Source organism: Mandrillus leucophaeus, unplaced genomic scaffold (genome assembly GCF_000951045.1).
Source record: "Mandrillus leucophaeus isolate KB7577 unplaced genomic scaffold, Mleu.le_1.0 Scaffold511, whole genome shotgun sequence".
In the NCBI taxonomy this organism is placed as follows: domain Eukaryota; kingdom Metazoa; phylum Chordata; class Mammalia; order Primates; family Cercopithecidae; genus Mandrillus; species Mandrillus leucophaeus.
In genome coordinates this window covers 1,203,328-1,219,608 of record NW_012105487.1, presented here as the reverse complement: position 1 = coordinate 1,219,608, position 16,281 = coordinate 1,203,328, and the positions used below count along the sequence as shown (strand labels likewise).

Genomic DNA, 16,281 nt, shown 5'->3' with positions numbered 1-16,281 from the left:
TCACAGAACGTCAGTGTAAATGGAGACAGGAAGAAGAAATTGGATTGATTCTCCACTTGAGAATTACGTTAACTTGGAAGAAAATGTTAGTCTACTATGCGAAGGCATCTGGTAAGAGGGAAGATATCACCTCCCTTCCCCCATTGTGTCCCTTTATGCACCTCTGACCCTTGTTCTCTCCTTTTTTTGTTGCTTCTTTGGTCTGGTTGTTAGCTTTCCTGATCCTCCACACATTAGAAACCTAAGCATAATGATTTCTGATCTAAGGCTATGGAATATTTGAAATAAGAAAAGGGGAAATTGTTGAGTCTAGAACCAAACCTTTTGAAATAAAGAAGTACCGGTCTGTAATGTGTGCCTTTAGAAAAAAAGTCAAACAGAAATTAGATAACTAGTTACAGTCGTGATTGTGCTCTGCCACCCTGGAACTCCCGTATGTGACTATTTCCACTCTGGCTTTGTGTTTCAGTAGGTCAGGGACATACATTAAGAGCAACAATTGGAACTGCGTTCTCCTTTACCTCCATAAAAACACAGCTTAATAACGTGTTAATGACTTAAAATTACCTTGTCTTTCTAGATTGCTTATTGATGTCATTTCAGATCGGTATAAAGGATGTGAAGCGAATGAGAAAATAGGAACGTTTCTTTTTCTTTTTTTCCCCTTTCTACCGACTAGGAAGAGATCCAGTCCAGGTTTTGCCTTTGACTCGGCCTGTGAATTTCGGCCGTGCAATGTGTAGCACGTTTCTTTCTCCCCCCTCCTTTCTCCTTCCCTCTTGCCTCCAGTGTCTGTCTCCAGGATTTCTCTCTTCCGATTTCAGGAGGACTCTCACAGGCTCTCACAGCCTGTGTTAAGCTGAGGTTTCCCCTAGATCTCGTATATCCCCAACACATACCTCCACGCACACACATCCCCAAGAACCTCGCGCTCACACCAACAGACACACGCGCGCACACACACTCGCTCTCGCTTGTCCGTCTCCCTCCCGGGAGAGCCGGCGCGCGTTCCCACCTTCGCCGCACACTCCGGCGAGCCGAGCCCGCAGCGCTCCAGGATTCTGCGGCCGGGAACTCGGATTGCAGCTCTGAGCCCCCATGGTGTTTTTTTAAACACTTCTCTTCCTTCTCTTCCTCGTTTTGATTGCACCGTTTCGATCTGGGGGCTAGAGGAGCAAGGCAAGCAGCCTTCCCAGCCAGCCCTTGTTGGCTTGCCATCCTCCATCTGGCTTATAAAAGTTTGCTGAGCGCAGTCCAGAGGGCTGCGCTGCTCGTCCCCTCGGCTGGCGGAAGGGGGTGACGCTGGGCAGCGACGAGGAGCGCGTCGCTGCCTCTGGCGGGCTTTCGGCTTGAGGGGCAAGGTGAAGAGCGCACCGGCCGTGGGGTTTACCGAGCTGGATTTGTATGTTGCACCATGCCTTCTTGGATCGGGGCTGTGATTCTTCCCCTCTTGGGGTTGCTGCTGTCCCTCCCGGCCGGGGCGGATGTGAAGGCTCGGAGCTGCGGAGAGGTCCGCCAGGCGTACGGTGCCAAGGGATTCAGCCTGGCGGACATCCCCTACCAGGAGATCGCAGGTAAGCGCGGGCGCGCGGCAAGGGCTGGCTGCAGCCCTCGGTTGCCGCACGTCCCCCTGGCTGCCCGGCGCCCCCTTCCTTCCCCCTGTTGCTGAGTTGGTGCCCACTTTCTGCCACCGCTCTACGGGACTCCGCGTCTCCGAGCTGGGCTGCGGATGCTCCTGCGGGGGAAGGTGTGCGTCTCCGCTGCCTCATTGTGTGCACACGCGGGAGCACCCTCGCTCCCGCCTGCCTCTGCTCTCGCGCCCTTCTACCCCTTAGTTGATGGCTCAGGCCAGGCCGGCCAGGGAGCCCGGGCCACTCCGGGGCGGCTGCAAGGCGCAGACGGAGAGCCGAGCCGGGCGCTCACCCCGCGCTCTGGTTCGGGCAAACTTGGAAGAACTGCCACCGCAGTTTGCCCAGCGCCACAGTCTGAGTGGCGCCTTCTCCACTCCCGCCCTCGCGCCGGCAGGGGCGGTGGAGAGACGCAGAGGGCTCCCCCAGCCCCTCTCTCCCCTCTTCCTGTCCTCCGGGGGGCAGAGCGCAGGGCGCCCGGGCCGGGGGCGGGCAAGGCTGGGAGGGACCCTCGCCGGGGACCTCGCCTCCGGACGCCGGCATTTCAAGGCTGGTTTGGGGACTTCACGGGCTGCCTGTTTCAGATGTGGGGCGGGCTTTCCCGTTACGGTTCCTCAGTGCTTCTCCAGTTGCTGTTGGTCACTCAGGGCTCGGGGACACCCCGCCACCCGGTCCGGAGCCGGCCTCGTCTGCCAGCGAGCAGTCAACTTCAGCCGGTGGCTCAGCTGGGGATTCGGGTCCGGGTCCGGGGCCCCGTGTCCCCCGCATGCCCGGCCACTGGCATTGCTCCACCAAGAGCTTGAGAGCGCCCACCCTTTCGCTCGGCGCCAGTGTGTGTAGCAATTGGTCTCCGACAACTTGCTCGGCAGTCTGGGTGCTTGTTTTCCGGCTCTTAGCTCCAACCGAATCCGAGCTTCTCTGGGGCTCTGTGAATGAAACGTGTCGGGAAGAGATAATCCTTTGGCTGCTAAAGAACAGAACTGAGAGAGGCCGAGGGAGGCCAGGAGATGCTGCGAGGGCGCGGGCTGCTCAAACCGGGTAGCTGAAGTCCTTAGTGACCTCAGATCGTCAAGTCAAAACGCTGAATTTCCATCAGCCTCTCTCTGCTTTTTGCCAAGTAGTTGGTGGATGGATGAAAAGCATTTTGCGGATATCTTAGAACATCACAGTTTCGATATGTTGTGGAATTGCTGTTTTCTTATGATTTTCAAGCTGTAGAAGTGAGGGTTTTTACTTACACTGAAATGAACACATTTAAATAAATTTGAGCATTGCCAAAGGGGGAAAAAAGAGGCGCAAATTACCAAACGCATAGAAGGAGCTTTTTCAATTCAGAGCCAGACATTCCCTTTGGTGAGTCTAAGGAAGAATCTGTGGTGAATTATAAGACTACTTTTCTATCCTTGTTACTTCTTCCTTCTTTTCCAGAACTCCTTAATTTGTTAATCAATTAATAGAGAGCGACTGTCCTCACAGCTCCTTAAGTTTCTTAACTCTCCTTCTCCTTTGTCTACTGTTATTTCATTCTTTTTAATTAATTGATAAGGATCAACTTCGCTTCTTTTCCCTCCCCAAATCTCAGGGAATTCAACTTTTTAAAAGGTTTGTAGTATGGATCACTTCTAGAAACTTTTTCTCCTTTAATCTGAGCTTTTTCAAACGGTATCTTTTAAGCACACAGATGTTTTCCAACATGATTTCAGATAAGATATCTCAAAGAAGAAAATAGGTGTTTTTAAATTGCTTCAGTATTCTTTAGCGGATAATGGGACACTCAGGAGACTAGAGTTCATCCTCAGCATCAGGCACATCTCCTTAATATCAAAGTGAAGATTTTCAGTGTAAAACAATTTCTGTAGTCACCATGACTGTTTGTTGAGGACATTCCCAGGGGTTCATGTAAATTCTTCAGTGGATATTTAAAGAGGTTTTTGTTTTTGGTTTTGGTTTTTTGTCTACTCCCCACCTTTTTACAATTACAGTGTTTGCTTATTAGCTATGAATTTCTAAAATGTGTGCACTTTTTTTTTAAACTCACCTGCTTTCCATGAGTAAGGGCACACTGTTAACTTTGCTTTAAGCCTTGTGTCCTTTGATGCTGGTAGACATAAATCAAGATGCAGGTCACCACAGGGTCAGAGGCACATTTAATAGGAAAATAATGAATTGAAAGATAATTGTGTTTTTTAAGGATATACTTGTTTTTTTCAAAATAACTTTACTTAATGCTACCTATTGCTGTTTTAAGAATCACTTAGGAAATATATCCTGTTGTTACATGAACACACTCTATCTCTCCTCCCTAGTTCTTGATACTGTTTACGTTTAATTATCTAGTGTAAGTGGTTATCTTTTCTTAAACTCTTTTTTTATCCTTTGCCTTGATTGGGCATCTAATGGTTTGCTTGAGGAATTTCATGTGTCTTCAATCTGTCAGGGCACATAAATTTAAAAGAATTGCTGTTCAGGCTTCAGATTCATGACAGCTGTTTCTAATTGAAAGCTATTTGCAGGTAGCTTGCTTAGTGAAATAACTTGAGAAGTAATAAGGACATTATGCTTCATCATGACATTATCAAAGTTTTACTCAGAACTCACAATTGTGAAATAGCGTTGCCCTTTTCTATTCTAGGGTAGAATAGACACCCAACAGATGAGGAAGTATGATAGGGAATATATAAAGTTATACTTTCAGAGAATGCTTGGGAAGGAGGAGGCCTTCAAGGGGCAGTTTGCACCATCAGTCTTCACTCAGCGCTGATTTTAAACTATCGCAAGGAGATCAGATAGACTCTATTTATCCTTGTTTGAAAAACTTCCAAAGGAGTAGACTCTTGATCCCCTTTCAGCAATACATTCTAATATTTAGCAATTCTTGTGATATAGAAATGTTTCCAGATATCTAGCCAAAAGCCTTCACAATGTGCTTGCTTATTTTTTCTTGTTCTATCTTCTGGGAAGATATTGAGCATGAATCATCAGGTTCTTTGTTAGGACAGTTATTCTGATCAAAGGTCAGTGTGAAACATTCTAGTCTCTCCTCATTTGTCAGAATTATGACCTAATTTTCCAATCCTAAACTCTAAACTTCTAAAGGAACTCTACCCAAAAATAGCACCTGCTTAAAACTCCGGGAAATTCAGATAATGTTGTTTCAGGCTTACTCTGCCACTGTTTTATGCCTTGAGTCTTGCTAGGATCATTAATTATAACACTTTGTAGTTAACAGTGACTTATTGGCCTACATGATCATGTTTTCATTACTTATGTAATGTGACTTTATTTAACAATCTCATATATAGAATTTATTATGTGCCCATCACCTACTTAAAAATTATTACCTTTATAATATCACCTTACTGAATTCTTCCAATAACTTAGTAGATGCTACACATTAACCCCATTTTATAGATGAAAAGGATGTGTGACAGGAACTTTAATTAACTTACCTAAGGGTGACTCAACTAGTAATTAATGAGGCTGCAATTCAAACCCAGGCATTCTGACTCCAGGGTCTATATACCTAACTTGGTCCACTGCCTTACAGTATTAAATGTTACCATTTATTTTGAATGAATGCATGCAAAATCTATTCTTTCATATGTATATATATATAGTCTGGTGTTATTAATCACTATATGCATCTATGTATCCCTTCCAGTTGCGCATGCTAAATCCGTTTCTGTTTTGTTCCAGCGTCGTCTCTAATTTCTCAAAATCACTTTGACTTTGGATGTTGTATTCTCAGGAATTGGCCATGCTACCACCACTAATGGTTCATGCATTTACCCATTTTCCTGATCATTTTCTTGCAAGGTATAGTTATGTAAAACATAGAAACTAAAGTACATTTCTTGGTTTCTTTCAGTACACTAGGCCTATTGAAAGACTGGGTTAGTCCAACAAAACTCATGATGGAAAGTTATTCATGGGGCTAGAGGGAGTAAGAACATTTATCTCCACTGATTAGAAAAAAAAAATGTAACTAACTCTGTTTCCAATATTTATTTTGCAACTTTTCCTGTCCCAGGTATTTTGAGAGTTGGGTTACAGCTGGATATTAAAAAAGCACTAAACTCTTCATCTATTTGATATTAATTTATCAAGTATTTATCTAAAAATCTGTATTTTAAAAAGATTATTTGTTTGTTTCAAAATACATAATGTTTCATTTTCACTGACCTTTGCCCAATGGGCGTTTGCTTTCTCTGGAAACCTTTCTTTCTGTCTGCTCCCCCAGCAGACCAACTAATTTAGTACATTTACAATTTACACAACTTTTTTTTTCCAGTTTCCATGGAGATACCACATTAACTTAAATGGAAAACAGTGTTTGGTAACTCTTACTCTTTAAAGCCACAGTAAATATCATAGTTTGAGATAAATTGTTTAATTTCTGTTTATCTGCCTGCTTCAAAGATTTCTGATTTCTTTGCCCCTGTTTAGTTAGCTGACTTCTTTAAAAGTTTTTGGAAGGACAGTATAAGTCACAAATGAGTGAAGTGAACTTCAGTTTTTTTTTTTTTTTTTTAAATGATTCTACAAGTCACTAGATTTCTAAAAGAATCACATTAATTCCAGGTATCAAAGCAATATAAAAGTTGGGCTTTAGAAGTGCCACTTGTTAAACTCTTGATTTGAGAATTAATTTTAGAGTGATTGTGAGTTATCTTAGCTGATTTAATTAGAGGATAATATGTCATCATTGGGAGCAAGAGTTCATTTGAGTTGACTGATACACTTTTTTACATAAAATTTCTTACAACTGCATTGTATCTTAATAATAGCTTGTGAGAAGAAATAAAGGCCACTGTTAAAATTGATTTAAAATGTACAGCATTATGTTCTTTCAGTATTATGGCATAAAGATTGTGCCATATATTATGTAAGAAAGTGACTAGTGTTCTTTTAAAATTATGGATGAAACTTATGAACACTTATAAAACACAAAATTATTGAGTAGTTTTAACCTAAAATGACCTAACTTCAATTACTAGTTTTGTATAGAAATACGAGTTTAGAATAAACATTATAATAAAATAATTGCTTTAAAAAGATTTTAATCTTTTGATTTCATATTGAAACCCACAAAAATAACATTATAAGAACAACCTTTCCCCCCACTTAATTCACATCTTTCAAATTACTTCTAGAAAGGCCAGTAAGGTGATTTAGAGTTATCTTGCCAGTATAAACAGCGATTTAATATTCTTTTAAACTTGGTGCTTGTATTTCTTTACAGACTAAATTCTGCTATGTTAAATTCTTGAGCTGGTACATAATTTGACTTTAAATATTTTCATAGATTTCTCCAGTATTATTCAGTTTTCAATGATATATATGGTACAGTTTGAAAGTATTATTGACTCCCTGGGATCATATATTTGTAATAAAGGGTTTCATAGTGGTGAGACTTGGGTAAATATTTTAAAATTCTAATAATCCTGGATAAAAATATCTAAGAATTTTTAATAACCTTGGATGAAAAATATGTTTTAAATGAATGTGCCAGTTAGTAAAAAAAAAAAAAAAATTAAAATTTGGTTTCACATTTTCACATTATTCAGGTTATTGGGTATTTTAATAACCCATTCTCTCTTCCAGGCATTTTTTCTTCATGCAATGAGTATTTATTGTATACCTACTATTGTATATCTACTATGGGTAAGTCATTGTACCAGCTTCTGGGGGTAGAGCCTCAGGGAATTTGAATCCCAGCAGGAAAGCAGAAATTAAGGACACCATTCACAATTAATTAATTGCACTCAGATAAATACATAGCACTAAGGGCACCTGGCACTGTGAAAGTATTTTATAGGCGCATTTGATCAAATCAGAGGCAGAATAATGGGATCTAAGCATAGGTACCCTTCAGTAAGGAAGCAGGAGTGTGGAAGGGGCACACATTTCCTGTATGGTGAGAATACCTTGCAAACATGAGGAGAGTTCCAGTCCCTGGGGATAGTGGTCAGTGAGTGGGGAGGGGTGTGGGAGAGACTGGAGAAGAGGGCCCAAAGGTCAGGGTAATGACTTACATAGACATAAACAATCCAAAAGTAACCCCTGCATCTTGGCCCTAAGTGGTTCCCTTTTTCACGGCGGATCTGAACCTTTAGCTAAAAAGCTCAGTAGTTCTTAAGTCAAGTTTTTACACATCCAGTTGTTTCAAATATAGCACAAAGAAGCAGGTTTTTAACCATTTAGAGGGTGTTTGCCTTGTGCACTCTGTAAAACTGTACCTGCCTGCTAGCCGTATGTAAGACAACCCTGGGATGATCAAAGACTCCTAGCTGCTGCTGCCCTTAGCAGCTGAGGCTGTCTACTGTGTTGCTCATGACATTGCCTGGATCATAATGCCCTTCTCCCCTGGGAGTTCCTTGACCTTCTGCCCTTTTGGGTGGTGGCGCCTTTGTTAGCCCTGCAAGGTTTCATGCTGTGAGGGACTGTGCTTCACAGGCAACCTAAGTGTCTTCCAAATTAAGCTCACTGTGTGCTACTGCCATCTGGGGGTCATGTTGTCCTCCCCCACCCCTATCAGCTCTGACATCCCTCAAACTCACTACAGTGACTTTGGCCTTCAGCTTGAGTCCCTTAAGAAGCTGTTGAATAAGTATTTTAATCAGGATTGGATATAGTTTTGAAATATTACATTGGTTGCTCTATAGAGAAAGGATTGAGGGGAAAAAAACAGATACAGGAAAAGGAGGAGAGGCTAGCTAGGACTAGAGTGGTGACCATGGAAATAGAGAGGATTCAAGAAATATTTAGTAGGTGAAATGGATCAAAGTTACTTATTTAGCATCTACTGTGTGACTGACAATGAATAGGACTGGGTTGTGTGTGTATGTGTGTGTGTGTGAGAGAGTGACAGAGAAAGAGAGAGAGAAAGAGAGTGCGAGAGAGAGGGAAGGAAGAGAGAGATAATTAAGAGAGAAGTGTCCCAGAAATGTTAATTGAATTGCCATGGCAATAAAAATACTTTAGCATAGTTTATGTGTGCTTTATAATGGAGGCAAAACTCAGTATCATTAAACCAGCAGAAGACTATTAACAGTACCAGTGTCACTGAGACAAAGAGATTTCTCAAATAGGATCAGATGAATTGCTAACTCTCAAAAGTGTAGAAATATCAAAATACATGTAAGCAGCTACATTCACTATGAAATTTAAGTAACAGCACTTTGTGCTCTGTCAGTAAAAAAACAACTTCAATTTTTTTACCCTAATGGAGAATTAATCAAATCGTACCATCATTTCCATCAGTAATGATATTTGGTACTTAAGCTACTGACACAGCATTGTTTTAATCTAAGTACCAAATATCATTACTGATTATAATAACAACGAGAGGTTGAAGCTGAAAGGAGGAGGCAAAATTTAATTGGAGACTTGAAGGATGGGTAGCATTTGACAAAGGGCCATGAAACAAGGAGGCAGTTAGGGAGGAGTTAAATATGTGAGCAAAATAGGGTGTGTGGAGGAGAGCACAGAAAGGAATCTTATATTAAATACATAGGGTGGGATTGGATTTTTGGAGGGCGTTGAAAATTCTAGGCTTTATATGACAGAAAGTAGGTCATCATCTCAGGTTCTTGGCAGAGAGGTGACGTGATGAAAGTATTGTTTTGGATTAGGCAAGCAGTATCACAGGATGGATTAGAGAAAAGATCATTAAAGGCCCCAGAGGGAGGGAAGAAGGACGGGGAGGAGACACTTAAATTTTAGAGGCTTAGGCAGGAGATTGCCAAGGTCTCAGAGGAGGATGAGAGGAGTGAAGAAGGGGTGAATAAGGCTATGAGAGAAGGAAGAAACAAGATTAAAAGGGAAAATTTTAAAAATTTTTTTAAAATTAAAAACTTCACTCTGCTACTTAGAAATTCCAATAAAAGAGTTTAGAGGATGAGCTGTTGAAACTCTCAACTCAAGTAGTCTGTGTCAGTTAAGATACTTTTGGCAGCAGGTCACAGAAATTCCTGACTCAACTGGCTTACACAGTCAGGGAAAGCCGTTATTTCACATAACAAGAAGTCCCAGTGCAGAGCTCTTGCAGGAGTCAGAAAGCTGTAAGCTTGCAGTATCAACAGGGTGCCAGGTTCTCTCTGTCTTTTGGCTCTAAGATCCTTGTTCCACGGGATCACCTCTGAATAAACACAAGATGATGGCTAGAGTACCAGGAGCTAAGGCCTCATGACAGTGCCCAGATGCACAGAAAGAAATAATTTCTTCCCACATGTCTCTTCCTTGGTGAGGCAGACCACTCTCAACAGTCCCCCAGCAGAGATGCCCACCCTTCTCATTTCAGAATTGCCTCCTATGCCTATACCTAGAAGGGAAGGTAAAAGGATATGGCCTTTCAGCTGGACCCTCAGATGGGAGCGGATGATCATAGCGTGCCTTGGCAAATCTTCATTATCTTTTTTTGTTATTCTTTGTAATTTCAATAGCTTCAGGAGTATAAGTGGTTGTTGGTTGTATGGATGAATTATGTAGTAGTGAATTCTGAGCTTTTAGTGTACCTGTCACCCAAATAGTGTTCATTGTACCCAAGAGCAAATTTTTCATCCCTTACCCTCTTCCCACCGTCCCTACTTCTTAGTCTCCAGTGTCAATTATACCAGGGATCCCCAACCCCCAGGCCATGGACTGGTAGTGGTGTGTGGCTTGTTAGTGACTGGGCCATACAGCAGGAGGTAACAGTAGGCAAGTGAACATCACTGCCTGTGCTCTGCCTCCTGTCGGATCAGCAGCGGCATTAGCTATTCATAGGAGCATGGACTCTATCGTGAACTGCGCATGTGAGGGATGTAGGTTGCGTGCTCGTTATGAGAATCTAATGCCTGATGGTCTGAGGTGAAACAGTTTCAGATCCAAACCAAAAACTGTCTTTTATGAAACCAGTCCCTGGTGCCAAAAAGGTTGGGGACTGCTGCATTAGACCACTCTGTGTACCCCTGTGTACCCATTCTTAGCTCCCACTTATTAGTGAAAACATGTGGTATTTGGGTTTCTGTTCCTGAGTCACTTCATTTAGGATAATGGCCTCCAATTCCATCCAAGTTGCTGCAAAAGACATGATTTCTTTTTTTTTTTTTTGGCTGAGAAGTATTTTATAGTATATATATTCCAAATTCTCTTTATCCACTTATTGTTTCATGGGTACTTAGGTAGAATTCCCTGTTTGCAATTGTGAATTGTGTTGTGATAAATATATGAGTGCAGTTGTCTTTTTGATACAATGACTTCTGTTCCTTTAAGTAGATAAACCCAATAGTGGGATTGCTGGATTGAATGGTAGATCTACTTTTAGTCCTTTGAGAAATTTCCATGCTGTTTTCCGTAGAAGTTGCACTAATTTACATTCCCACCAATAGTATATAAGCATTCCCTCTTCACCACATCTATGTCAACTTTTATTGTTTTTTGATTTTTTTAAATAATGGCCATTCTGACTAGGGTAAGGTGGTATCTCATTGTAGTTTTAATTTTCGTTTCCATGATAGTTAGTAATGTTAAGCATTTTTTTTTTCAAGTTTTTGCCCATTTGTGTGTCTTCTTTTGAAAAATGTCTCTTCATGTCATTTACACACTTTTTAAGGTGATTATTCATTTTATTCTTGTTGATTTGTTTGAGATCCTTGTAGATTCTAGATATTAGTCCTTTGTCAGATACATAGTTTGCAAATATTTTCTTTCATTCTGTAGTTTGTTTACTGTTTTGAGTATTTCCTTTGCTATGCAGAAGCTTGCTAGATTAATTAAGTCCAACTTACGTATTTTTGTTTTTATTTCATTTGCTTTTGGAGTCTTAGTCATAAATTCTTTGCCTAGGCCAATGTCCAGAAGAGTTTTTCTTAGATTTCATTCTAGAATTTTAATGGTTTCAGTTTTTACAATTAAGTCTTTAATTTATCTTCAGTTATTTTTTAATATGGTGAGAGATAGGGATCCAGTTTTATTCTTGTGCATGTGACTAGACAGTTTTCTTAGGACCTTTTATTGAATAGGGTGTCCTTTCCCCAGTATATGTTTTTGTCTGCTTAGTCAAAGATTAGTTGGTTGTAGGGATTAGGCTTTATTTCTGGGTTCTCTATTCTATTCTGTTGGTCTGTGTGTCTATTTTTATGCTATTGTCATGCTATTTGGGCTACTAGAGCATTCTAGTATAATTTGAAGTTGTGTAATATTATGCCTTCAGCTTTGTTCTTTTTTCTTAGGATTGCTTTGGCTACTCAGGCTCTTGGTGGTTTCATGTGAATTTTGGGATTGCTTTTTCTAACTGAAAAATGATATTGGTATCACAAGGTGATTTATACATTCAATGCCATCCCCATCAAGCTACCAATGACTTTCTTCACAGAATTGGAAAAAACTACTTTAAAGTTCATATGGAACCAAAAAAGAGCCTGCATTGCCAAGACAATCCTAAGTCAAAAGAACAAAGTTGGAGGCATCACGCTACCTGACTTCAAACCAAACTATAAGGCTACAGTAACCAAAACAGCATGGTACTGGTACCAAAACAGAGATATAGACCAGTGGAACACAACAGACTCCTCAGAAATAATACCACACATCTACAACCATCTGCTCTTTGACAAACCTGATGAAAACAAGAAATGGGGAAAGGATTCCCTATTTAATAAATGGTGCTGGGAAAACTGGCTAGCCGTATGTAGAAAGCTGAAACTGGATCCCTTCCTTACACCTTATACAAAAATTAATTCAAGATGAATTAAAGACTTAAATGTTAGACCTAAAATCATAAAAACCCTACAGGAAAACCTAGGCAATACCATTCAGGACATAGGCATGGGCAAGGACTTCATGTCTAAAACACCAAAAGCAATGGCAACAAAAGCCAAAATTGACAAATGGGATCTAATTAAACTAAAGAGCTTCTGCACAGCCAAAGAAACTGCCATCAGAGTGAACAGGCAACCTACAGAATGGGAGAAAATGTTTGCAATCTACCCATCTGGACAAAGGGCTACTATCCAGCATCTACAAATAAACAAATTTACAAGAAAAAAATCAACCCCATCAAAAAGTGGGCAAAGGATATGAACAGACACTTCTCAAAAGAAGACATTTATACAGCCAACAGACACATGAAGAACTGCTCATCATCACTGGCCATCAGAGAAATGCAAATCAAAACCACAATGAGATACCATCTCACACCAGTTGGGAGCAGATCATTTAATTTCCACATATTTTTATAGTTTTGTGAGTCTCTCTTGGAATTGATTTTTAGGTTTATTCTGCTGTAGTCTGAGAAGATGCCTGATATGATTTTGATTTTTAAAAATTTATTGGAACTTGTTTGGTGGATTTATTCTCTATCTTGGAAACTATTCCACGTGCTTATGACAAGAATGTACATTCTCTAGTTTGGTGTAGAATGTTCTGTAAACCTCTGTTAGGTTCATTTGTCCTAGAATCCAGTTTATGGCAAGTGTTTCTTTGTTGACTTTCTGTCTCAATGATCTAGCTAGTGTTGTGTTGAAGTCCCCCACTAGGATTGTACTGCTGTATTTGTCTTTTCTTACATCTAGTAGTATTTGTTTTACAAATCTGGAAGCTCTGGTGTTAGGTGTGTGTTTATCTAAGGTTATCTCTTCTTGTTGAGTTGATCAACTATTATTATATAATGACCTGTTATGTCTTTTTATTATTTATTTATTTATTTACTATTGTTGATTTAATGTCTGATTAAGAATGACCAGTGCTGCTCATTTTTGGTTGGCATTTGTGTGGAATATTTTGTTCTATCCTTTTACTTTGAGTCTATAAGAATCTTTACAAGTGGGTCTCTTGAAGGCAACAGATACTTAGATTGTGCTTTTTAAATTAATTCCACTAATGTATCTTTTAAGTGGGGCATTTAGATCATTTATATTCAAAGTTAATAGTCATATGTTAAATACTCTTCCAGTCATCATGTTGATTGCTACCTAGTTGTTTTGTATTCTCCATCATGTTACTATTTTATAAGCAGTAAATATTATACTTTTGAATGTTTTTTATACTGGTGCATATAGAACTTTCATTCTGATGTTTAAAATTCCTTTAAGCATTTCTTATAGGACCAGCCTAGTGGTGACAGATTCTCTCTGAGTTTGCTTTACTGGGAAAGACATTATTTCTCCTTCATTTATGAAACTAAGTTTTGCACCATACAAAATTCTTGGTGACTATTACTCTGTTTAAGAAGACTAAAGATAGAATTCCAGTCCCCTCTGGCTTGTGAGTTTTTTGCTGAGAAGTCTGCCATAAGTCTGACAGATTTTCCTTTGTAAGTTATTTGATGCCTTTGTCTCACTACTCTTAGAATTATTTCTTTCATGTTGACTTTAGATAACCTGATGATTACATGCCTTAGTGATGTTCTTTTTGCAGTGAATCTCCCAGGAGTTCTTTGAGCCTCTTGTGTCAGGATGTTTAAATCTCTATCAAGACCAGAGAAGTTTGCCTCAAATATTCCCTCAAATAGGTTTTCCAAACTTTTTACTTTTTCTTCTTCTCCTTCAGGAATACTTATGATTATAGGGTTTGGATGTTTTAGAGAATCCCATATTTGTTGGAGACTGTATTCATTTCTTTTGATTCCTTTTTCTTTGTTTTTGTCTGATTGGGTAAACCCAAAAGCCTTATATCCAAGCTCTGAAATTATTTCTTTTGCTTGGTCTAGTCTCTTGGTAAAACTTTTCACTGCATTTTGTAACTCCCTAAATGAGTCTTTGATTTCTAGAAGTTCTGTTTTTTTGTTTTGTTTTGTTTTGATTTTTTGATTTTTAAAAATCTATCTCCTTGGAAAATTTCCATTCATATCTTGAGTTGTTTTCCTGATTTCTTTATGTTGGTTTCAACTTCCTCTTGGATCTCATTTAGAAACTTTATGATCAATCTTTTGAATTCTTTATCTGGTATTTCCAAGATTTCATTTTGGTTTGGATTTATTGCTAAAGAATTGATGTGATCTTTTTGGGGCACTGCAGAACTCTGCTTTTCATATTGCCAGAATTATTTTTCTGCTTCCTTCTCATCTGGATAGACTGTTTATTATTATTATTTTTGGATTGATTTTTGACTGGACTGGGTTTTTTTTTTTCTACTTGAGGATGTAACTATAATGTGTATAGTTTATGATTCCCTAGCTTTGGCTCTGGGTAATTTCAATTGCAAAAACTCTGTGTGAGTTCCTTGGTTGTAGAGAATTTTGTGTGATGGCTTTCTTAGATCCTGCTTATAGTAGCAATGTAGTGGGTGTGTGAATAGGGTCACTGTCTCCTGTGGTGCTTTAATGGCAGAGGTCTCATGAAGCTTATTTTATTCATCTTGATGTGTACTTTTTTCCCCAGTATTTTTTTTCACTGGGTCGAACAATTTAGTCTTCAGTTCCATTAGAGGTGCCCATGGGTGAGAATTAATTGTGGCTGAGGTAGGTGGGTATATGCAATACCACAATGGTGGGCACACATCCCAGCCCTGATGGATGTATCCTGGGGAGTTCCCATGAAATGCACTGAGGTCTTCATAGGTGAAAGGGAGGGTTCTACCTCAGCTCTACTATAACCCTGGCAAAAAACAACCCAACTCCCTATCATGCTTCTGTCCCAGTGTCCTGGATATTCAGATTAGACAAGCATCTCTCCGTCTGCAGGAATGCTGACATTTTGTTTAGCGAGGGAGCAGGGCTCTACTCCTCTTGCAAGCCTGACCCCAGAAGACACACATCCTGTGGAGACACAGTCACCCCAAAATGCACTAGAAAGACCATCTACAGACGTACCCAAGCCAAGCTCCTATGGGAGACATCCTGGCTGTGTCTGCAGCAGTGGGCGAGGGGGAGAAGTCCCCTCTATGTCCCTTCATGAGTACTGGGGCTGCTCGACTGCTGGGGAAGAATTGCACTCTTCCCACTGAGCTGAGCACCGTGCCCATCCCTGTGCTGAAAGAGGTGCAGCTGCTCCTAGCCCACAAGTAGGAAGTTCACTGACACAAGAAAGCCTATACTCTGTTTCTTTTGTCCCACAGGGTGCTCCCTTGGTGTGGTGCACTCCCCTTTCCCCTAGGTATGGCAATCCCTGGGGGCCAGACCACTGTGAATCCTGCTGCTCCTCTGGGTGTAGCCACCCTATGGGGTTGCCACAATCCAGGTTGGTGCTGAGGCATGTCTGCAAGAGATCCTGTGATGTGAAGACACAAGGGTTGAAAGTCCCCAAGCAGAACAAAGTCCCACAATCGGTGCACACTCAGCATGGCACCTGCTACTACAGCTTGGGACCAGGCGGAACAGGAAGGGACCCTGTTGGAGCTGGTAGCCCAATATAATGCCCTCGAGAAGTCCCCAGATCACAACCCACTCCAGTACTTGGGCTCATGGTGGCAAAAAAGCTCTCCTTGAGTTTGGATACCAGCAGTGTTCTCCGAGGGCTGGAGAGGCCAAGAGCATTCCCACCTACCCTTTCCACAGAATACTAAGTCTCTCTGGATTTGATCTCTGCCAGCTTCTTCGTTCCTTAATTTTTGTGTACGTTGTAGATTCTTCCAATGAATTCTCCAATGGGCTCCAACAATCTCCCCTTAGCACTCCATTTGGGCTATAGTTATTCATGTTCACCTGTAATTCTGTGTTTTGTTGTCATCATTC

At 40.7% G+C, this 16,281-nt stretch overlaps 1 protein-coding gene across 2 annotated transcripts in view; it reads left to right on the top strand.

Moving 5' to 3' along the window:
• Window positions 1–768: 768 nt before the first annotated feature.
• Window positions 769–16,281, top strand: part of LOC105551239 (glypican-6) — a 1,217,642-nt gene continuing 1,202,129 nt past the window's right edge. For both annotated transcript variants that reach the window (XM_011996405.1, XM_011996404.1), the window contains exon 1: window positions 769–1,574. In XM_011996405.1, coding sequence (XP_011851795.1) covers window positions 1,415–1,574 — 160 coding nt within the window. In that variant the 5' untranslated portion in view covers window positions 769–1,414. The remainder of the gene's footprint in view (window positions 1,575–16,281) is intronic.